General features: G+C 43.3%; 1 protein-coding gene across 2 annotated transcripts in view; it reads right to left on the reverse strand.

Moving 5' to 3' along the window:
* The window catches only part of SYMPK (symplekin scaffold protein), a 2,606,756-nt gene that overhangs the window by 2,163,044 nt on the left and 418,818 nt on the right, over positions 1–24,894 (reverse strand). For both annotated transcript variants that reach the window (XM_044062505.1, XM_044062497.1), the window contains exon 7: positions 1,650–1,899. In XM_044062505.1, coding sequence (XP_043918440.1) covers positions 1,650–1,899 — 250 coding nt within the window. The remainder of the gene's footprint in view (positions 1–1,649; positions 1,900–24,894) is intronic.

The following is a 24,894-nucleotide window of genomic DNA, read 5'->3' on the forward strand; positions in this document are numbered from 1 at the left end:
CCATAACACTAGGTAAGTTGATGTGGTCAGAAAACAGGGTGAGGACAGGAAAGACCAGGTATAATAGAAGACAGGAAAATTGGGCAAGAAATATGAAGGGGTAGTGGGAAGGATCTGTGTTGGTACCTCAGGAGGTTTGCTGAATGTATCACCTTGTCAGTGAGGGAAAATCATGAGAACTCACCGATGGAGCACCAGCAATGTACTATGGGGAAATCTGCAGGCAGAAGTGTTTGTGTCCACCGCTGCTCAGCAGTGTATGATGCACAAACATGGCACTTATGAAACAAATGAGCAAACTAATTTAAACAAATTAACCAATTAAAAAGCTCAAAAACTGAGCCCTGTTCCAGCAACCTTCAAACAGATGAGTTCTAACTGCACATTCCTGCCACTAGGGTTCAGGGGAACCCTTTCCAACAAAAGATGGCCTGGTTTAGCGCTCAAGTTATACAAACAGAACTAGATTCAGCAGGTCTGAATCTAGTCTATGCTACAGCAAAGTGCAACAATTTCAGGAAAAATAAAACAGCTCAAATTAGCAGTGATATGGTAAAAATGCAGTTCAAAAGTGCAATATAAATTGAAAAACTGTACTTAAGTTTTGCAGACATTAACAGATGGCTTGGACTAATCCGATATATTTGACTATGTTTTGCTAGAAATGTTACTGTGGCTATGGACTATAAATAACTTCTGTCCTGAAAGTGAATCCACTAAATCTTTGCTTGTGGTTATGTTGTACTTTCTGACATTTCTTACTTCACTTACATATTTATCTAGCCATTATTTTTACCATACCCAGAATGCATGCATGTAGTGGTGAGGACAGGAGACCCAAAAGATTTAACAAAAGTTTCTCTATGATATTCATAGGTTTATACTAGGCTAATGTCCACCAGGGTCTTTATAAGCCTAGCCATGTTCTTCTGAAAACAACACATTACACTGTTGCATATTTTTCTCTATAAACGTCACTAGGTCAGTTCAAGTTGGACATCCCATCCAGGAAATCTGCACTGGATTTCTTCCCAAAGTCCTCCTGGATAGTTCTTGTGAAGATGACCAATATCCCTTTTATAAGCAGTGAAAATACCATCATGTTTTGCTTGAATCCCACTTGTGGCTACTATCATCTCTTCATAGAATTTTATGAAATATTTTGTTTAGCCAGATCTCTTTTTTGTTTCAATTCCTCTGTGAATACTGCCAAAGCTGTGCCCCTAGTTCAGCCTGAAAGTGAAAGGGCAAGTGACAGATCTCATCTTTACTTCTCCAAAGCAAAAGCAAGTCTCCAAATTTCTAGCTCATTTTCAAGCTTTCATTCTTTCACCAAAAACTTGAAGTGCACTATTACACACAGCAGGAAATAAATGTACAATGCAAAAACAGTTTTGACATGGATTTTACTCTTAAGATCTCAGTAAATGCCATACTACAACATGAAACAAAACCTAAATGATTTTACTCCTCACCCAGAACAATTCCTATTCCTCAAGCCAGTCTCCATGCCTCTCATTCCACAGAGCCATTAGTGCAATGAACAGAAAAAAAACGTATGTTTGGGAAAAGCACAGTGCAAATGAACAAGTGTACTGAAAAATAATTTGCCCCAAAAGAAAGAACAGTTTCCTCGCCAGTTTACTAACCGTATTTGATGTAAGGGTGATCCTTTGGGACTTTATCAAGGCTGATTTCATTCTCTTGCTTTTTTGGGACATCTGAGTCTGGTGTACGTGGAGACAAGGTGATGATAAGACTCTCAACAAACTTGATAGCATGTGTTCTGATCCCATCGTTGTCAGAATCCAGCATCCCTATAATATCACTTGCCATGCTAGACACCATTTCCCAGCATGATTCCTGTAGCTCGCCTATCACTCTTGATTTGACCATCCACTGTAAGAAAGAAAGACAAAAAAATTATATCAGAGGAAGAAAACACGACTTGACAAGGACATGGTTTATGGATGCGAAACTTTTGGTCAAACTATGGCAATATCCAAAACGTTAACAAGATCCACAATCATGTCCCAGTCTCCCATTCGCTTTCTTTCAGATGCGCACAAAAATTTATTTTATTTTTACTTATTTAACATTTGTTCACCGGGAAAGTTTGACTAGGACAGAGCCTATTTTCAGAGGAGGCCCGGGGAGAAATGCTCCAGACACAAGTCTTTGGAATGTGGGAGGCAACTGGAGCACCAGGAAAAAAAAAACACACAAACGCAGGGAGGACACCCAGACTTCGCACAGAAGGCATCCCAGCCAAGAATCGAACCGGAGAACCTCTTGCTGTGAGGCAACAATGTTAACCACTGCACAGCTGCACCGCCCATGTAAATAAATACTATGCACAATAAGAGGCTGTAAAAAGCAACGTCGAGGCATAGCTGCCGGCAAACTCAAGTAAATAAATCAAAAAGTGTTGTCTCTCAGGGCTTGGCTCTTTTGCTCAGTTCTTGGTTGCTGTTATCTTCCATTTGTAGTCTACACATCCCCTCTCATTTCCTTCCTGTGTCAGTGTAGGTTTTCACCAGGTGCTCCAGCTTCCTCCCAGATCCCAAAGAGGTAAACAAAACTGAACTAGTGGCCCTTCAAACTGCCCATAGATGTACAAACTGTGTGTGTATGTCTCGCAATAGATGCTCACACTCCAAGATTAATTTCGATGTCTTGCTTCCACAGACCATAAGGATAAGCTTCAGCTACCCCATGACTCTGAACTGGATAAGCAGGCAATCAGAAAATTAACAAATGAATGACATGCAAATAACTGTACCATAAAAAGTAGTTACTTTAGTCTTCCAATGCATTTTTAAGCTGTGCAAAGCATTAAAATTATTAAATCACGGACTTATGGAAAAAGGTGTTACTACAAAATACTGTGTTTTCCCCAATATTTAAATAATCTGAATAGCTGAATAGTGTATGTAAATAAAGCAATAAGTAGACTAGTGGTAACTATGTGCTGGACTAACCCCCCCCCAATGAAAAACTTAAATAAAACAAAAAACAAAACACTTACTTTTTTAACTTTTGTACAAATAAGCAATGTTCAGAATTAAACATAAAGAAAGACTGTGTCAAAAAAAAAAAAAAATCTCACAGGCAACTCAAACACAGTTAACCACTGCTTAAACCTGCATGACTTTTTAAGGCAGTGAATTCAGTCAGAGTCCCAAATGATGTACTCCAACACACACTTTCCAAGCGGACCACTTCTGAAGTACTTTCATCTTCATGTCTGGGTCAGTAGTCAAACTCAGCTGACAAGTGTTCCAAATAGTTAATATATGTCCATATAACTTGAACCACAAAAAAGCCAACTCTGAGGCAAGGGCACGTTCCCCAAAATTTGTTCTCTCTTAGCACTTTCGTCTCAAACAATAAGACTTCAGATAAAAAACAAAAAGACAAATTACCTTTAAATACACATGCATAATCACATGACATCATCATATCATAAGACAATTAAAGAAATAAGCACATCCTAAAAACATTCTTAAAACTACATATATATTACATATATATAAAAAATGACCATCCTTATCTGCACTGTGCTTTCAACTTTAAAATACAACCAATACATGCCATTTCATTTAACCCAGGCTATCCTACTGCTTTTAAACACAAAATCCAACATAATTCCCTTTTCTCATGGCACAACTGCCATGGGCCACCCCTAGGGCTCATCCTCACTTGTTCGATCACTATAAACTTAAACTGGTGTTCAAGAAAGTCAGATGTGTCGAAATAGCGCATTGGTCATTTTTTCCCCCTAATCTCATAAATGTGATTCATAAAAATGATTTCTCAACTTGCCCTATGTAAAATGTGGGGCAGCATTGGCACAATGCCCCACAGACCACCCCCAAGCTGTTACAATTATATCTGCCATTAATTTTCAAATGGTATCCATTAATGTAAAAATATTTACCAATATTGATATACGAAAAACAGTGGCAGCACCCACATTTAGACATCTGCCAAGATTTTTATTATTATTATGATCAGTGGAACAAAATGGTCTCTCCACAAAATGTGGAACAAAATGGTCTCGCCACAAGATTTTTCAAGTTATTTCCTCTCTTAAATGCAACTAAAGGCTTAGTGCTTTTTTTTTGCCTTACTACACGGTCATCAACCAACACTGACCAGTTTTTAAAAATAATATCCCTGACCTGTTTATAATCAATGGTAAACCGGGTGACAAAGGATAACCTAAAGTTGGTCATGGCATCATCGTGAACATTTACACCACCATCATAAACCAAACTGGTGAACTCAATAGATCTTTGAAGGTCATTTAATTTCAAACTCATTAGAATAGGAACATAAACACCCACCATTCGTTTGTTTATTACTTCCATCTTAATTTCCTTAAAGTCCCCGGGATATTCCCTTTTAATAAACCTAGATCCCAATTGAGCACATTCACTTTAAAAAAATCTCCAAACAGTGATACCATCCTTGTGTCCCTAACAAATTGCCCTTTGACAACTGCGTTCTTTTGAGACAAGGGGGTGCAAACTGTAGAAATGAGAGTATATGGGTTTCCTAAAAATGATAGGTACACACCTACCACTAACCAGATCTTTAACCACATTAACATCAAGATAACTAATACAGTCATTATTCAACACATAGGAAAAAGTACAGTTTTGTACCTACCATAAATGTAGATGTCCGATAGGTATGCATCTGCAGTCATAACATATGGGTTGTCCTGCCTCAGGCAGCCCTTCGGTCGGCTGGATTCCAAAGTCTGGGTCTGGCCTCGGCTGATGTCGCACTATCCCCGACGTCAGAGCGTCTGGGGTATAAAAGCATCAGCCAACGCCATTTTCCTCAGTTTTTCTTGCCCCAGATGCCAGGTGCCCTCTAGGAAGGCTAAATTTGGATAAATGCTGAAAAGTTCCAAACATTTGCAAAATTATATACATGTATAAACAAACAAATACACCATAATAGATTCCCCCAGCTAGCTAACAGAGGGGCAAGTACCCTAGGAATACCACAGAGGGGTAGGAGGGAGGGTAATCCTGACTGCAGATGCATACCTACTGGACGTCTACATTTATGGTAGGTACAAAACTGTACTATGTCCTTTAAGGATGCATCTGCAGTCATAACATATGGGTAGAATACCATAGCCAAACTGGGGGAGGAGGAACTAAGAAAAGGATGGTGTAGTTAAGATCCCCTGCAGGACTGCAGTAGCAAAACCTGCTCTGGATCTGGAGTATAAAGGTAGATTGTAATGCTTGGCAAATGTATGCACGGAGCTCCAAGTAGCAGCTTCTAAAATGTCCTTGGTAGCCACCCCTCATAGGAAGGCTGTAGTGGTGGCCGAGGCCCTTGTGGTATGAGGCCTGATGTTTTCAGGAACTGTCTTTCTATGAAAGGAGTAGCAAAATCGAATGCAATTTCCTATCCATTTTGAAATTGTCTGTTTGGAAATTGCTCTTCCTTGCACCCCAGTAGCATATGCTACAAAAAGTTGGTCAGTTTTTCTGCTAGTTTTTGTTCTGTCCAAGTAGTAGCGTAGTTGTCTGTGTATATCCAGGGTGTGCAAAAGTTTTTCCCCTCTATTCTGTGGATTAGGGAAGAACATAGGCAAGTGAATAGCTTGGTTCAAGGATACCCTAGATACCACCTTTGGCATAAAAGTAGGATTGGTTCTTAGTGAAACTCTGTCCTGGTGGAAAATAAGAAATGGCTGTACTGCCATTAATGCTTGTAACTCAGATACTCTTCTTGCTGAAGTGATTGCCAGAAGGAATGCAGTTTTCCAAGACAGAAACTGTAGATCCGCCAATGCTGCTGGTTCAAAAGGAGGAAGTGTCAGTTTCTCCAGCACAAAGTTGAGATCCCAAGCAGGTAGAGGGGGTCTTCTTGGAGGTTTAATATTTTTGATCCCTTTCAGAAATTTTGAGGAGAGGGTGCGAGAAGATAGGTGGATCCACATTGTATTCTGCTGAAATTGCTGAAGCATGAATCTTAATGGAAGAATAGGACAGGCCATTGTGGAACAATTCTGCTAAGTATTCTAGGATATGTGTTATGTTTGCCACTGTGACATCTGAGCCTTTTGATGTGCTCCAAATGAGAAATCACTTCCATTTAGCTGAGTATGTCTTCCTTGTGGAAGGCCTGCGAGCCTCCAAGATAATGTCCTTCACCCTCTGAGATAAAACAGTTGGATTGGGATTTAAGGAATTTTCCAGGCAGTTAGCTGCAATGTTTTCAAGTTGGGATGCAGGGTCTTGAAATTGTTCTGCGTCAGAAGAGGCCATAGGGGGAGAGGCCATGATTTTGCCTGAGACATGCTTCTCAATAATGGATACCAGTGTTGCCTTGGCCAGTCTGGAGCTATTAGTATCACTCTTGGCTGTTCCTCCCTGATCTTCAGTAGAACCTTGTACATCAATGGGAGAGGCGGGAAGGCATATACTGATAGGGCTTTCCAGCTGAAAGAGAGAGAGTCCACCCTCCAAGCTTGTGGGTGGTATGTCCTTGTGCAGAATGTCTTCAGTTGATGGTTGAGTGGGGAGGTGAACAGATCTCCGGCATTCCCCATGTCTTTGCTATGAGTTGGAAGATGTCTGGGTGCAGCATCCATTCGTGTGCATCCATGGTAGTTCTGCTTAAGCTGTCCGCCAGTGTATTTTCTTTCCCTGGCACGAATTGGGACTGTAGTTGGATATTGAGATTCAGGCATAGGTCCCACAGATTCATAGCCATCCGGCATAGAGGGTAAGAATGTGTGCCTCCCTGCTTGTTTATGTACCACATGACCGTGGTGTTGTATGTCCTTATTAACAGGTGGCCTTGTTGGAGGAAGGGTTTGAAGGCCTCGATTGCATGCCTCACTGCCAGCATTTCCTTTTGGTTTATGTGTATGCTTAGCTGTCCTTGAGGCCATAGGCCTTGGATACATTTGCCCTCCATATGTGCTCCCCATCCTCGGTCTGAGGCGTCCGTGGTGATGGTCTGCCTTGTTTTTGGTTTGTTGAAAGGCAACCCTCGGTTGGACCGGCAGGCCTGAGCCCACCACAGGAATTCCTTTTGAAGGCATGGAATGATTGGTATCATGGTTTCTAAACTGTGACTGTGTTGAGACCATACACTCCTTAGGTACCATTGTAATTTCCTCATATGCAGCCTGGCATGCGGTATCAGAATTATGCAGGATGCCATGTAACCCAGGGCCTGCAGGATTTTTCTTGCAGTAAGCAGAGTTTGTCTCGTCAGAATCATGAAGTAATCTGGAAGTTGTTTTTGTTTTTCTTCTGTGAGAAAGGCCATTTGGGTGGTTGTGTCCAGATCTGCACCCAAAAAGGTTATCCTTTGGGATGGTACTAGTCTTAACTTTTGGAAGTTGACTGTGTATCCCAAGGTCTGAAGCAGGTGTATGGCATAGGCCAAGTCCTTTATCAAATTTCCCTTGTTTTCCGCTTGTATTGGGCAGTCGTCCAGGTATGGGTAAATTTGAATTACCTGTAGTCTGCAATGTGCAATTACTGATGCCAGGCATTTCGTGAATACTCTGGGCGCAGTAGATAAGCCAAAGAGCAATGCTGAGAATTGATAATGCTCTGATCCTGCAAGAAATCGGAGGTGTCTTCTGCAACTTGGTCGAATAGGGACGTGCAGGTATGCCTCCTTGAGATCTAGAGTCACCAGCCAAGACTCCTTGCCCAACATGGGAAGAAGTTGCTGTAGGGTCAGCATCTTGAATTTTGGCACAATGAGATAAGTGTTCAGTGCGGACAGGTCGAGAATAGGTCTCCATTGATTTTCTTTTCTTGGTACAAGGAATAGTCTGGAGTAAAATCCTTGGCCTTGTTCTGAACTTGGTACCTTTTCTATAGCTTTCATCTGAAGTAAATTGTTGATCTGTCTTAAAGCCTCTGCCCTCTGATTTGGTGGTAAGTTTGGCATTCCGCTTCTTTTGGCAAAGTGTGGAAGTGGAACCTGTATCCTTTGTCTATTATTTGCAGTGTCCATGTATCCTTTGTAATATAATGCCATTTTTTTGATAATAAAGCCAGCTTTCCACCCAAGGGTGCTTCCAGTTGATCCCTGGTAGGCGGAATCAGAGTTAAGTCATTGAGCCTGTCCTGGTGCAGTGGTGGTTGTTGTTGCTGTTGCACTACTCCTCTGGTTGGCAGGCTGCTACTGACGACCTCTGTAGGAGCCCTTCGATTGACCTCCGCCTCTAGGGCGCCTGTTTCTGCCTCTCTGAGCTCTGTCCGAGTCTGGAAAGGACCAATTCTTAGTAGGCCAGTTTCTGCTGAATCTCGGTGGTTGTACTTGCAGGAAATCTTTAACTGTTTGCACAGATTTTGCCTTTTCTTCAACCTTTTTTAAGATCTCCTGAGCAGAGGAGCCAAATAAATTTTGTTTCTCCATTGGAGCATCCAGGAGTTTAGCTTTAACATGGTCTGGCAAAGATTGTTCCTTCAGCCAGGCATGCCTACGAATAACTGCCCCAGTCATAGCTGATCTAAATGAAGTCTCCAGTGCATCATAGCCACATTTTAAGAAATGATTACTAACCTGTTGTGAGTTGTGTACCAAATCCTGAAGGGATTTACGGTCTAGGGATTCAGGAGAAGAAAGTTTCTTATTCAGTTCATCTAACAAATACTCTTGGTACTGTATCATATGAAATTGACAATTCAATGCCCTGACAGAAAGAGTTGCAGAAGTATACACCTTCTTTCCCCATCTCTCTAAAGCTCTAGACTCTCTTTCAGAGGGTAGAGGATTTTTGGCAGTAGCGGCCGCAACCCCTTTAGAGCCCTGAGAAATAGTTTCTGGGTCTGCAGAATGGGCTTTATACAGATGGAAATGAGAATCCGGGACCCTGTAGTATCTGTCAGGTTTGGCAGGGGCCGGAGGAAGAGTATCAGGGGCTGTACTGACATCATTGTACACATCATCAATTACATTCAGAACAGGAGGTATAGCTAAGGGCCTATGTTGAGGCAAATGCAAAAAGGTCCTTAATCTTTTTCTAGAATCAGAGAAATCCTGACCTTGCCATTGAAAATGCTCTCTCATGGAGTGTAGAGTCTCACCAAAGGAAAACTCTTCAGGAGGGGAGGCCGAAGGGATAGATTCCTCAGAATCTGAATCCTCATAAGGCGAGTAAGCCCCTTTCTGGTGGCCTGACAACTCAGACCCATCCGTGGAATCATCTGAAGTGTGTGGGTCAGAGGGGTCAGTCCTGGGCCTTTTGTCCGGAGGAGGGTGAGAGGCCCTGTCTGGGTGAGGTTGTGAACCCCTAATTAAGGAAATAAGGTCCTCAGCAAGGCTGAGGATCTGAGAACTAGAGGAAGGCCTCTGGGAGGTAGTTTTGGTAGGCAAAGCTTTAGATAGTTTGGCAGCTTTAGCCCTTGAAAAGGCCTTAATGGACACGGAAGCAGGGGGCCTAGCTGCCCCACGTGCAGGAGTAGAAATGTCCAAGGGTATGGTGTCGGACATTTCCTGAACATTGGTTTCGGTAGGAAGTTCTGTAGCCGACTCAGCCGGGGCCTCCCGGGCCTCGGTGGTCGGATGTATGGTTTCAGAAGAAGAAATCTCCGAGGACTCTGTTTCGGCCGAAACCGAGACACTCGCGGTAGGCCTAGCCGTGATTTCAGCCGAAACCGCGGGCCGCGAGTGTCGGTCCTTTTCCTTCCGTTTTTTCACCATATGCGTAGTCGTAGTCTCTGACGGCATTTTATAAGCAAAAGCGGCTCCAAAAAATTCCTCTGCAAACTCCGACTGACGTCCAAGAGTTCGTCGGTTGAAGGAAACACAGGCTAAACAGGCCGATACGTCGTGGTCTGGGCCTAAGCAAGGAAGGCAGTAGGAATGGAAATCCTTATGAGGTATTTGTTTCCCACAAGTTAAACAATTATTTACTTTGTCTGACATCGGCTGAGGCAAGAAAGAGTCCCCAACGGGGTACTTAGCTTTTTTCGAAGTCTTCGGTAGCTGAATTCACTGGATCTGACCGACCGGCACTTGCGAACAGCTTCTGCTTCGGGCACCGCATGGCAAGAAAGACTGAGGAAAATGGCGTCGGCTGATGCTTTTATACCCCAGACGCTCTGACGTCGGGGATAGTGCGACATCAGCCGAGGCCAGACCCAGACTTTGGAATCCGGCCGACCGAAGGGCTGCCTGATGCAGGACAACCCATATGTTATGACTGCAGATGCATCCTTGAAGGACATCTTCAAAAACTCAGTGGCACTACTGATGTACTCAAGGAACAACCCAACATTGTTCCTGCCACCCTTCCAAATAATAAATAAATCATCAAGGCATCTCAAGTACAACTCACAGTCCTGAAAAAATTCATGTTCAGACAGGAATCTACGTTCCCATTGACACACAACAATATTAGCATACAAAAGGCCGCACCCATTGCTACCCCTCTTTCCTGTAGGAATGACTGTTCAAAGAAAATAAAATTATTGGTCAGAACAAGTTCCATCACATCAACATAAAGATTGATGTTGTCCTGTGATAAACCTTTCCTAAATAAATATTCACAAAACCAATTTAAAACCTACATCATGAGATATCACAGAGAACAAATCCTTGACATTAACAGTCAACAAAATAAAGGCTGGAACAAATTTAACCAAGTTATATTTACTGAGAAAATCCCATGAGTCCACACAAAGATTTTTTTTCTTTCAAAAGACCCTTTAATTTTGTATCCTGAAATTTAGCTAAGGTGGATGTAGCAGAATTCCGGGCATCCACAATTGGAAGCATGGAAGGGTCTGCCAAATTTTTATGCAACTTGGGCAACCCAATTATAGTGGGAATAACTGGGAAATTTACTTTCAAAAACTTAAATTCAGACAAAGAAATGCATTGTTCTAAAAGCATATCGCTTAGTTGAGTAGAAATTCTACCATACACAATATTTAGCTCATTTTTTTGACACTTGTCTATAGGTATCACTAAAAAGGATGGCATACCGTCTTCTTCACATAATATTGTAAATCCATAATCACAACTCCCCACCCTTATCAAGCTGCATAACCCTGATTTTCATTTGCCAAACAGTTACAAGTACTTCCTCTTCTTCACAATTTAAATTATTTGAAACATTTACTCTACCTTTTAACAAGTATCTTAAATCTACTTCACATAACTTTTCAAATAACATTAAACTCGGTTGTACTGGGGGGTTGCATACGCTGGGCACCCAAAATTCACTCCCAGTATCATTACATTATTGTTTAGCAAAATTTAAAAATTAATTTTCCTCACAAACAATTTTAAATCCAAAAGTACACTGACAATGTCAGTCCTAGCCAGAGATACAAAGTTAAACCCCTTAAAAAATAAATTTGCTACATTTAATCCAAGCCCTGAGAGCGGTAATTAAACATTTTAAAATCCCCAGTACTATTCACAATAAAATACGGCATCTTAAAGTCATTTCAGACGACTCAGTACTCACTATCTCTGGTACCGATTCCGGTTCCATCCATTCCTCTGTGCTGAATAAAAGGAAGTCTGCCGACAATGTGGGTATTTCTGAAAATTGTTCTGATACGCTGGAGTCTGACAGCGGCCATGATTCTGCTCACTTTCCCTTAGCCACTCTGACTGGTACAGGAATGTTTGATCTAAAGGGGCATCTGCTTCCTGCTCAGCCTCATCATCAATATTAATGAATTCCACATCATCGTTATTGTTATTGGCCAATGCCGAAGAATCCACAAAGTGATGGCCCCACTCCTGAGAAAATGCTGGTAAAGGATATGCCTTCTTAGATGAATAATCATGATGATCTCTTTCAAATTTCTTTTGTTACTGAGCCTTAATATTATTGATTTGACTGTGATTTTTTTTACATTAATGGATACAATTTGAAAATTAATGGCAGATATAATTGCAACAGCTTGGGGATGGTCTAGGGGGCATTGTGCCAATGCTGCCCCACATTTTACATAGGTAAGACAGAACGCAAGTTGAGAAATCATATTTATGAGCACATTTATGAGATTAAGGGGAAAAAAAGATCAATGTGCTATTTCGACACGTCTGACTTTCCTGAACACCAATTTAAGTTTATACTGATTGAACAAGTGAGGATGAACCTTAGGGGTGGCCCATGGCAGTTGTGCCTTGTGAAAAGGGAATTCTATTGGATTTTGCATTTAAAAGCAGTAGGATGGGCCTGAGTTAAATTAAATGGCATCTATTGGCTGCATTTTAAAGTTGAAAGCACAATGCAGATAAGGATGGTCATTTTTGATACATATAACATATATGTAGTTTTAAGAAATTTTTAGGATGTGCTTATTTCTAACTGTTTTGTGATAAGATGTCAAGTGATTACATGTGTGTATTTTAAAGTAATTTGTCTTTTTGTTTTTTATTTGAAGAAGTCTTATCGTTTGAGACAAAAGTGTTAAGAGAGAATAATTTTGGGGAACCGGTCTGTCTCCGTGTTGGCATTTTTGTGGTTAAAGCATTTGTGGACTTTTTATGCACAAGTAATGCATATGCATTTATGCATAAGGAGGAGGCTAAGTTGTCTTCCATCTCCTAGCAATACATTTTTGGGTCCTAGCACCATAAAATTTACAGCCCAAGATCAAAGACCTTTGATTGCATATGCCTAGGGAATACTAAGAAGAATCCTTCAGCATTAAGGATTTTTTGTTCTGAACAAATAAGAACAGATATGCCTTATAATGTTAATTTAAAATCCCTAAGTTTTGGGCAGTCCCAGAACATATGCTATGAGCATCACCAAAGCTTCAGACTCACATCTCCAACAGGAAGAGTTAAAGCCTGTAAAGATCTTACCCAATTTCAATGTATAAAAATAAACTGCCACTGTCAGCCAAAAAAGCTGAATTTATGTGATGCTTTGTCATACCTCAAGGCAAGGATACGCTGTGACCACGACTTGCGATCAATATCACTTTTAATTCTCTATAGACAAAAATCAATCTGTATTCATCAAGAAGACTGTCTCTGGGAGTTAAAAGGGCTTTAATCTACTGATGGAACATTTAACCAAATCATGTGATCTGTTACCAATTCACTGTGAAACTAATTTAGGCCATTTATTCTTCGTTACCTCCTTTAATTTATCGCTGTCCAATTCTGAAATCAATTTTCCATATAACTCCTTCAATTCTTAATGTTGCGTATATTGTGAATGGAACTGATCCCAGGTTATTACCTTTTATTATCTATTAGTTTTCCCAAGTTCAACAGACAAGTATAAAACCTTAAGTTCCCAGCAACCCCTTATGTTCATAAACCTCCATGCATTGGTAAAGTGGTTGGGAACAAATCCCTTACCCAATCCATCGCTCCTATGTTATTAAAATCAATGCAGATGATAACCACCAATAAAATTTTTAGGGAGAGATAGAGTGTTATAGTCTACTTTGATAAAGCAAAGCATATGTATGGCACAATTCCCCCCCAGACTAATTTCACAATATATCTACCAAACTGCTGTCTTACCTACATGGACTAAACTTCCCCATAACCTTAAACTTGGCTGTTGCCACAAAGTCCCAAGTCAGGGGGACCTGTTCCTCCCCTTGGGAAAAAAAAACAGAAAGGGAGAGAGAGAGAGAGAGCGATAGTTTCCCAACTTAATCTCAGCTTTTCTTTCATCCAAATAAAATTCCTACTGCACGCTTTTAGCTTAGACAAATACTATGAGTGACGCCAAAAGAGATATCCTGCAAGCATATAGGACCAAGGGGAGACTATCGTGTGTTGGTATGAGTTCTTTGTATCATAGCAATATATAACAGCTTACATCATTAACAATAATCCTTGGAGTTTTGTAATATAACCTCATAAGTAGCCTCGTAGATGCTTCTAAGCCATGTCTCAGGTGAAGACTAATGTATACCACCCGATCATTATTTGCCCTAAAGGGATTTTTCTCCTCTGGCTGAGATGATAGATAGCTTATTTTTTATAAACCTCAGTTTTATTACCGTTTATTTTATATCCAGCAAGCTTACCAATTTTTTCAAGCTCTGTGAAGAACATAGGAAGCTCCAGTTCAGGATAAGGCAAAAAAACAAACAAATCATCTGCATATATAAATGACTTATGGACCCTTCCTTCCAGTCATTATCTTGATAGTCCTGATGACCTCAGTCTAGCCACACCATAGGTTCATAGGGCTGAACCAAGGGCTGAAAGAAATTTCAAACAGAACAAAGAAAGGGTGCATCCTTGTCTGTCTCCTCTACCAATTGAAATGTGAGATGAGGGGCAGGAGCTCAATTTAAGCCTAGTCATGGAAGTGTTATACAGCTGTGACAACAGGGTTAGAAACATTTCTGGAAAACCAATAAGCTAGCCACTCATGAAGATCTATTAGTACCCACCAGGTTATCAGCACCATCATCCACCCTACATCATGCTGCTTACCAAAAAAAGACGTTCCTATAATGACATACTTAAATTTCTCTTCAAGTCACAAAGGCCTTTAGGGCACAGACCTAATAATGCACAATACTTTTGAGAAGTACACACTTCACTCACACCTAACAACACCATCCACCATTAACACAGCTAAGATGGGTCACCAAGTTGATGGTCCCAAGCCCATGAGGTTTCTACAGTGAATTTCAAGTGGCAATGTCCTAGTGAAAGGCAACTTACCAGTGAAACACAAAAACAAATAACTAACACAAACAAATGGTTGACACCTAGGCATCATTTTAAGGGTCTCAAACCACGTCTGCCTGGACAGAGACTGTCAACAATCTTACCCTGTTTTGTAAGGGAGGCACACTACCAACAGACTCCTCAATCAGTAGGGTGCTATAGACATCTTTACTTGGGCCACTCCTATCCATTTTTCAGGCATCCAAGATGACGTCAAGTTCTCTGGCCAAATTAAGTTTGCAGATGACCCCAAACTCTGAGCTATCATCAACTCTCCTTAGAACACCTGGATTCTACAACAGGGTCTAGAATAAGAATAAATGCAAATAAGTGCAGTATTACTCACCTTTCGAAAACACAAGCATCTCAGTACCCAGCTCTTAGGAAGCACCCTGAAGCACCCTCCTCAAAATCATTACAGTTATTATGAACCTGGGCACTTTTGTAGACAAGGTCTCCACTGGCTGCCATGTCTCTACAGTCATTAGAAAAACCTTCTGCCTAGCCCAGCTGATAATATCCTTGGAACTGGAAGATCAGCCCTTGGTTATCAACCTTCAGCACTCTTTCATTGACAAGTCTATAATGCAATCTAATGCTCAAAGATATGATCCAAATTAAAATATCTCAATGCTTTTTCTACAATAGCATAAGCCTGTGTTCTATAAAGAACACATTAAAATTCACTTTTCTCTATTTTCTACCTCATATGTATTCCTGCAATCTGACCTCTGCCTAACCTACAATGACTAAAATGACCCCATTCTGTGTGACCTTCTCCTTGTTCACAAAAAATAACCCTCTTAAGAGACAGAGCCTTCCTGTATAATATAAATGGAACCTGCTGCCAAGAAAGATATCCCTCCCAAAGCATTTCCCTCTTCTGAGAGAGAGTCTCCCAATAATCTGCCCATATTAAATACAGTAGATCCTAGCTCCCTGACCATCTTCAAACACTATATGGAAGAATGTATGTAAAATTGCAAATACACCCCTGGGATGACCCCTCACACCATTATGGGAAAAAAATAACACAGGCTGGGTATTGCTTTGGCTAGACTTCAGACAATCCACCCAGATACACTGCCTAACAATAATCTATAACCCAAGAACCCAAGAATCTGGAGCATTAAATCGCTCACATTTCTGAGTCATGGCCAGTATTTTTCCATCAAAATACTCCGATGACTGACCAAGACAGAATGCCTTTACTCACCGACTCATTAACTTGACTGTTTATAACGTTTTTTACTGTTTCAACAAATGGAATGCACCTGAAGAGGTAAGCAACTCCAACAAGCAACTCAAGTCTACAGACATCTGGGTGCAACAGGGGTCTTTTTTTCTGGGTGCATTAGGGTCCTTTTTGCTGTGCTACGACAATGCATTTTTTAAGGGACAGAGGTCATTCTAACTTCACTCGAAAAGGTAGAACAACTGTGATCGATGTGGCCATAAAAAGGCTATTAAGAACCACCCTGCCTTTCCTTCTGACTTTAAAAGCAGTACATTTGGGAATATGGGAAAAGACACAAAAGCATACAAAACGCTATGGTTCCAGGGAATGCAGAAACCATTTACTGTTTGTGCACTACTGGAGAGGTAAGTGGTGCAGTCATTCTACATATGACCACCTTGAGAGGTAAGCAAGTGTTTCAGTAAGACTTTTTATTTCTATCAAACTGTATGTATCAATTTTCTACCCAGCTGCCACTCATGTAGGTTAGTGAAGGATCTACTCAAATGGATATCTGAGAAGTTCTTGCTGAAGGGAATGCAAAACCTCAGAAAGATGCAGAATGGGCTCAGGCTACGGCATCCAGTCTCTGCAGTCAGTAAAATTGGGTCCCACCTTTTCTGTCAAAGTACTGCATGACCACGGAGTTGCCCGTCACCTTATTCAGTGTGCCTGATACGAAAATCTTCTTTGCATAAACCAATGCCATCATCTCGAACACATTTGTACATTTTTTTCCCTTCCAAGTCCAATGTATCATTTCCCCTGCATTTTCAGGTCCCCAATGCAAGCTCTCTAGACATGATTCACAGCCTCTGTGATCAAGGTATGGGCGAGTCTGCAACTGTAAATCTCCACTTAATCTTGGCCTACTGGGCCTTCCACATAAATTGCTTACCAACAGGTTCACTTAGTGTATCCATTATAAGAAGTGGAAACAAGGCCTATATTATGAGTAGTTCTAAATTTTTGATCCAAAGGAGCCTGTTTAATTCAATGAGCACCAAAACTGATACACTGGGTCATTCTATACTGGCACTGAGAACAGTTCTGAAGCCCTTCCCATGTTGCGTTTTTTTCTACTGTCCACAGTACAGCAACCATGCAAAAATAATTGGGTCCAACATGATTCACTTGTAAGGAGGGGGTATGCCTTGAAAAGGAGAGAATTCTCAAGCTTGTCTTGAAACTTTTGGAAATTTCCTTCTACTACCCAAAGGTTAAAGGGCAAGACAAAATAATTTCCAGAAAAAATAGACCCTCCTGCCTAGGATGTTAAAGGGAAGGAGAATGGGGTAGAAGGGGAGAGGCTGTACAGTCAAGTTCTGTAAGCTACTCTTTTAGCTAGCAGACTTTCCTTTCTTTTTTACTACCTGAGCCACCTTCTTCCACCATTTCACATCTGTTGCCTCTCTTTATATGCTTTTAATCGGCTTATACTGATCTGCCTTGGATTGACTACACCACAATGGCTACCGATGTGTAGAGCAATTTCTACTGTATTTTGAAACTAGGTAATGAAAAAGTAGTTTCACAGACAGCTTGGTCTTACCATTTGCTTTTGACTTCAAAACACATTTCTGGGGATGGAGTACTAAACAATACATTCCTCCCAAAGATACATCTAATAAATGTCTTTTTTTCACACTTTTTGATACAGTCTGAATCCAGAGCCAGATTTGACTCCTTACAGAAATGCCTGTGATTAACCCCTGGCCAGAGGTATGTACACTATCATAACTAATCAATGCTAGGTTTTCCATTTTAAGGGGACTACACCTAAGTTAAAGAGGCTAACATTGAGGATATCTTCCAGTCACTTGGCCATGTCCTTGATTTTCCTGAAAATGTCCCCTCTACCAGATACTGAATCATACAGGTTTTGCAGTTGATGGCACCAATACAGACAGCAGATGAGGTATACAAGTTTTCTTTCCAAAACAGTTTAGCACATTGCCTTCCCTTACAAATAGATTGTTGATGCCCAGTGTGAAATTAGAGCTCTTCCTGCTATATCTACTGAATCAACTGCAGGATCTACTACAAAATTCTTGCACAAACATTTACATTTTTTTGTGCCCTGGAGAAGCAATTACTCATTTTGTTTTGGGAGGGGAGGTGCTGGATGGCTATGTATCACTCACAAAGCCAGCTCCAAAGGAGAAGATAACTATCAAAATCACAGACTTTTTTCCATGCCCAGAACTTCCAAGCACTGCTTTTAACTTTCTAAGCTCAGATATAAAATGTTCTGCCAAGATATTAAGAGTTTTCAGGATGAGAAATCTGTGGTGATAATGCCCTCACTGTCTGTACTACAACCTGAGTTGTTAATCTGGCTCAAGCAGGACAGATGTTTCTAATCTTTAATGTCCAGAAGTACAGTTGTGTAAAATCTTACCATAACAGCAGATGCCCTTCCCTTCATTGCTGCAGTATTCCTTACTAAAGGGATCCCCTGCCAGGGACAGCCCTTTGTCCGGCCAGTGTACCAAAACCATAGATTTTTTAGAAGGATGTTGCATGTCACACATATGCCCCCCACTTATGGCGTAGGGCATAAAGGTGACATATGGATGTATCTACCTCAGAAATGAAATGCCCGAGGAGGAACAATTCAAGGAGGAAAAAAAAAGAAGAATGTGTTCATCCAGAAGGGAAAAAGAAAAGAACAGAGAAAGGGGGAGGAGGGAGGGAGTGAATACTGCAAAAGTGATGGGAAAGGCAGCTACTGTTATGGTAAGATTTTACACAACTGTACTATGTAACAAGTCTAGTCTGCAAAGCTATGGAGAGGATCATAATGGAGCTCATAAACAAAGATATAGGGGACTTGCAGACATTGGACCCGACCCAGTTTGGCTTCGTCAAGGGAAGATCATGCCTTTTGAACTTGGTCGACTTCTTCGAAACAGTCACCAAGGCCATTGATGAGGGAAAGGCAGTCCATACAGCCTACCTTGACCTTGCAAAGGCTTTCGACACAATACCCCACTCGGGTATTGTAGAAAAACTTACCAGCTTAAATGTAAACCCATGTGTCACAAGATGGGTTGCAAACTGGCTTAAGGACAGAACCCACAGGGTTAGAGTTGCTGGCGCTATGTCAGACTCCAAGTCGGTCACAAGTGGTGTCCCACAGGGCTCGGTCCTTGGCCCCCTATTGTTCGGCATCTACTTCTCAGAAGTACAGGCCAACATGGGAGGACTTTGGCTGACAAAGTTTGCAGACGACTGCAAACTGGGCGCCATAGCGGAAAGTGCATCGGACACAGATATCCTTCAGAAGGGACTCACGGAAACAGATAGCTGGTGCCAGAGCCATGGCCTGAAGTTAAACGCCAAAAAATGTATAGTCATACCCTTCGGGAAAAACAAGGTAACCCCAAGCTACCATATAGGTGGCAATCCACTAAGCACAGAAGAGGTTATCAGGGGACCTGGGGACCCAGGTTGACAGTGGCCTTTCTTTTGACACTCACGTTGCTAAAGTGGTTAGAAAGACCTTCTACATTGCCCACCTGATCATGAAGGGATTCACATCCAGATCTAGTGAGGTCATTGTTCCCCTGTACTCTTCACTTATCAGACCAATGATAGAGTACAATGCCCCATTCGGGATGTATCTCACCCATCTGCAGCAATTGGAGAGACCCCAAAAATTCCTCACCAAAAGGATAAAGGGACTCCAAAATCTGTCATATGCTGCCAGATTGAAGAAACTCCAGCTCTATTCAGTCGCATACCATCTGCTCAGAGGTGACATGTGCCTGACATACAAGGCCATGTCCAACCCGGAATTAATGGACATGCTCCACCTCAAAAAATCCAAATCCACCAAAACCACTAGAGCAAGCGACTTAAACCTTAGCACGGACATAAATAGGATGTGCTGGAGGGATAGATTTTTCACTCAGAGACTCCCTATGCTGTGGAATAAAATCCCGGTCCATGTGAGGCAGAGCACCTCGCTGGCTCTGTTCAAGAGAAATCTTGACCTGTGGATGGGAGATCGTAGGTTTACCCCGGGAATCATCTCTGTGTCACTGCTGGACAGAGGCACAACAAACTAATGGGCACAGTATTTTTTCATATAAGGGGTGGCGTAAGCCACAAAAATTTGGGCTAGGCTTATAAATGCCTTAGGGCAGATAGCCTAGTATAAACCTATGAACCTATGAACCTATGCCCTTCCATATCACTGTTACAGTATTCCTTACTAAAGGGAGAGTACAAAAGCTCAAGAAGAAACTAAGGAGGAGGAAGGCCCCGCAGAGCCCTCAGGAAAGTCATGCAGGACAGCCCTGGCAAATCCATCTCTAGACCTGGAAATCACATCTAGCTTGTAGTGTATAGTAAAAGTATAGACAGAAGTCCAAGTAGCAGCCTTCAGGATGGAACTGATATCCAATCCCTTGAAAAAAAGGACCAGAAAGCCACAGTCCTGGTAGAATGAGCCTTTACAGAAGTAGAAAGGCTTTTCCCATGAAAGCAGTAACAAAAGGAAATGACCTTAGAAATCTAAGAAGAAATGGTTTGCTTAGAAACAGTCAAACCTAGACATCTAGGATAAAAAGAAAGAAGAAGTTATGTACTCACCATAACGTTCCATCTGAGTAGGTGGCTACATTTGTCTGCAACCTGTGTGTCTTGGATCCGATATCGGATCCGAGACGGCAACGTTTCATAGCTAATGGATCCGAGCTTCTAGCTCCTACCCTCATTCATAATCCCCTGCCAACCCTCCATGACGTCAGATCAAGTTTGCCCCTCTATAGGTACCCAAAAAGGGTATTCCAATAAAAAAACAACTCCCATAGATCCACTGAAGGCCAGGGGGAATGAGGGGGGGGGGTGGTTGCAGACAAATGAAGCCACCTACTCAGATGGAACGTTATGGTGAGTACATAACTTCTTAATCTGAAGTAGGGACTTCATTTGTCAGCAACCTGTGGGACAGAGTCCCCAGCTACCTGAATCTTGGGTGGCCATCATGGAAGGAAATTGCGGAGCACTGCAGAGCCAAAGGATGCTCTCCCTCTAGAAATTACGTCCAGTTTGTAGTGGTTAATAAAGGTATGAGATGAGGCCCAAGTGGCTGCCAAACAAATATCATCCAATGGAACTCTAGATTTGAAGGCCGCAGAAGTAGAGATGGAATGAGTAGAATGTGCGCAAACTCCTTCAGGTGCGGGTCTCACAGACGCTTGGTACGCTAACAGAATACATTGGGAAATCCAGCGTGACAGGGAGATTTTTGATACTGCTTTCCCCAAATTAAATTTGGCAAAGGAAATGAACAGCTGGTCGGATTGCCTGTGACCAGCGGTTCTATGAGTATAAAAACGCAGCTGCCTATGAACATCTAATGAATGCAGCTTGTACTCTCCTTTATTCTGATATTTAGGAAAGAAGACCGGTAGATTTATGGATTGATTTATATCGGTTTCTGATGCTATTTTGGGAAGGAAGGAGGGATTGGTCCTGAGGTACACTCTGTCCGGATGAAAGATCAAGTAAGGAGGTTTCACAGAAAGAGCTTGAAGCTCCGAAACTCTTTTCGCTGAAGTAATGGCTACAAGGAATGCTGTTTTCCAGGACAAGTATTTGAGATACACTGAAGCGGCAGGTTCAAATGGTGAAGCAGTCAGGGCTTGAAGAACCAGTGAAAGATCCCAAGGGGGTACGGCTTCTTTTATTGGGGGTCTAAGCAAGGTTTTACACAATTTGGCCGACATCAAGGGCCCTGTGTCATGTCCCACATGGTAATGGGAGATGGCAGCCAATTGTACTTTGACAGTTGATCAACTAGCGCCTTCCTGAAAAAGTTCGGTTAGGAAGTCTAGTATGGATGGATGAGGAGCTGTAAAGGGATCTAGATTATGATGCTCTGCCCAGACGGAGAAACGTTTCCATTTACTGCGGTACACTTTCCTGGTGGAAGGTTTATGCGCTGCCATGAGGATGGCTTTGACTGGTGAAGAGATACCGGGAGTCCTAACTAGGAGTGGAACCGGAGCAACCAAGCTGACAGCTTCAGACTGTCCAGATTTGGGGTCGGTAAGCCCGACGGATGGGAGATTAGATCCAGACTGGGATCCAGAATCCAAGGGGGATTCACTAGGTGAGACCACAGGTAAGGGAACCAAATTTGCCGAGACCAGAATGGGGCAATGAGGATCATCCTGCTCCCCAACCGCGAGGCTTTCTGTAAGAGCTGCAGCATCAGGGGTAGAGGAGGATAGGCATAAAGTAGACCGGGCGGCCAAGCATGCACCAGAGTGTCTCTTGGAGTTTCCCCTGGAGGGGGAAGCCGAGCAAAGAAATTTTCGCATTTGGTGTTTGAGGGAGAGGCAAAAAGATCGCAGCAGGGTTGCCCCCATATTGCGAATATCTGCTTCGCTACTAGTGGGTTGAGAGATCACTCGTAAGGGGTAAGAAGGGTGCGGCTGAGTTTGTCTGCTAGGATGTTTTCCCGCCCCAGAATGTGCGTTGCAATCAGAAAGCGGTTGGTGGAAATCGCCCATTCCCACACTCTCATGGCTTCGCGGCATAGAGTGTAAGACCTGGTCCCCCCCGGTTTGTTGATGTACCAGACAACAGACATGTTGTCCGACTGAATTGCAATCGTTTCTACGGGGAGGAGATTCTGAAGTGCTTGCAATGCGTACAGCACCGCTCTCATCTCCAGAACGTTGATATGCAGGGAGGTCTCTGTATCGTTCCACGTGCCTTGGATGGTCCTGCCTGAATAATGCCCCCCCGAGGTGGGAGGCATCCGTGGTCACCGTGGCGAGAGGGGGAAAGGTGCAGAAGGGTCGGCCCATGTGGAGATCCGGAGCATGAAGCCACCATAATAGGGCCCTCCTGCAAGCCTTGCTGATAGCGATGGGGTGATGAAGAGGAAAGGACAGAAAGGACCATTGTACTAGAAGGGTCTACTGCAGTACCCGCATGTTCAGACGGGCGCATGGAAGTAGTGTTATCGCTGCCGACATGGAGCCCAGCGCCCTCAGGACCAATTCCGCCGGTGGTGCTTCTGCTGGAGGATGGCCCGCACATGAAGTTGCAAATTCCGTAGTTGCTCCAATGTCAGGAAGGCTCGTAGATCCCTGGTGTCTATCCTGGCTCCTATAAATTCTATGACTTGTGTCGGGGCCAGAAAAGATTTGTCGGCACTGATGGTGATGCCTAACTGGGGGGGGGGGGCTAGACGGAGAAAGAAATCTCTGGCTGAGCAAAGTGGATGCCTTGTTGGGGCGGTCAGGTGCCAGTCGTCCAGGTACAGGAAGACCTACATTCCCTGGAGTCTCAGGTGGGCCGCTATCACTGCTAATACCTTGGTGAACACCCTGGGGGCTGTGGTGAGGCCAAAGGGAAGGACCCTGAACTGGTAGTGACTGGCTCCCAGCCGGAAGCGGAGGAACCTCCTGGATAGTCTGTCCATTAGAATGTGGTAGTACGCATCCTTGAGGTCAATAGAGCACATCCAATCGTTCTCCCTTAGAAGGGGAAGAATAGATTGAAGAGGGACAGGTCTAGAATTGGTCTCGAGTCCCCCGTCTTTTTTGGCACCAAAAAGAACCTTGAGTAGAACCCTAATCCGAGCTGGTCTTGGGGGACGGGCTGGATGGCTCTTTTTCTTAGCAGCTGCTGAATCTCTGCGGCTGCAGCCTCCCTCTGATCAGGTGGTACATCGGGGAGGTTCTTGAATTTGGGAACATGAAGTAATGGGATTTTGTATCCTCTGGATATAATTCAAAGCACCCAGTGGTCTGTTGTGATGGACTCCCATGCCGCTAGGTGCTCCGAGAAGCACCCCCCGACTGCCTCCAGAGTGGTGCAGTTGGGCAACCCTTCAGAGCTGCTGCGTGGGCCGGTCACAGAAAGGTTCTCTGGACCCAAAGTTCCTCGGAGCCCCTCTGCCCCTGGGGTGGCGTCCTCCTCTGCCACAGAAGGACTGATTGTCCGGAGCGGGTTGGGAAGGTTGCGATTTCTGGAACCACATCTTCTTCTGACCCTTTTGGTTCTTCGAAAAGGACCGCTGGGGAGCAGAAAAGCGGACTCCAATGGCAGACAACATCTTCCCGTCCTTCTCGCTCTGGACAAGTTTCTCGCGAACTGTTTTGCCAAGCAGGGCAGAACCATCGAAAGGGGAGTTCGCAAAGGACACTTTAAAGGGCTCCACAAAGTCACAATGATGGAGCCAGGCCTGACGTCTCATGACTAGGCCCGCTCCGCTAGCTCTAGCGGCTCTCTCGGTGGCGTGGGACAAAGCCACATAGATGTATTTGAAATAGATCTCAGAGTGGCCATTCGGGTGGAATACAATTGTTTGTCCTCCGCCGACATGGACTCAGGGGGGGAGGCAGCGTATTCTTTGATAAGATCCCGCTGCATCCTGATGACATGTGCCATATAGTTCAGAGACCCTACCGAAAAGGTCGCTGAACTAAAAACTCGCTTCCCTAAGCGATCCATCGAGCGGGACTCCTTGCTCGGTGGATGGACTGAGGGGCTCTCCTGAGCTAGTTCCCTCTTCATGGCTGCCGCCGTCAACATGGCATCTACGGGGGGACCCTTGCTCCAGTGTGACCGGTCTTGCAGGGGGGCTCAGTATCCTGTCCGGGCGTTTGGGGACTGGCTCCACGGTGTCCGGGTCCTTCCATGCCCTGGTGGTAATAAGGTCCACCAGGGGGTCGGCCGGAGGGGACACCCAAGAGGTAGACGGGCCTGCTTCGAATGCCTCCAGGAACACGGACTCGTCGAAGGAAGCCCTGGGGGCAGAGCACCCACCTCTGATCCTAAGCATTTCCATGATGTCTCCAAAGGAGACATCCTCAGGGGGTGATCTTGGGGAGACTTCCCCTTCATCCAAGTCCGTGTCCTCAGTTAAGGACTCAGGGGAGTCCACGTGCCTCCTTTTGCACTTGTGCTTGCGAGGCACTTCCTCGGGGGGGCTGTCCAAGGAGGTCTCG

Source organism: Protopterus annectens, chromosome 1.part0 (genome assembly GCF_019279795.1).
Source record: "Protopterus annectens isolate FY-2018-M chromosome 1.part0, PAN1.0, whole genome shotgun sequence".
Lineage (NCBI taxonomy): Eukaryota > Metazoa > Chordata > Ceratodontiformes > Protopteridae > Protopterus > Protopterus annectens.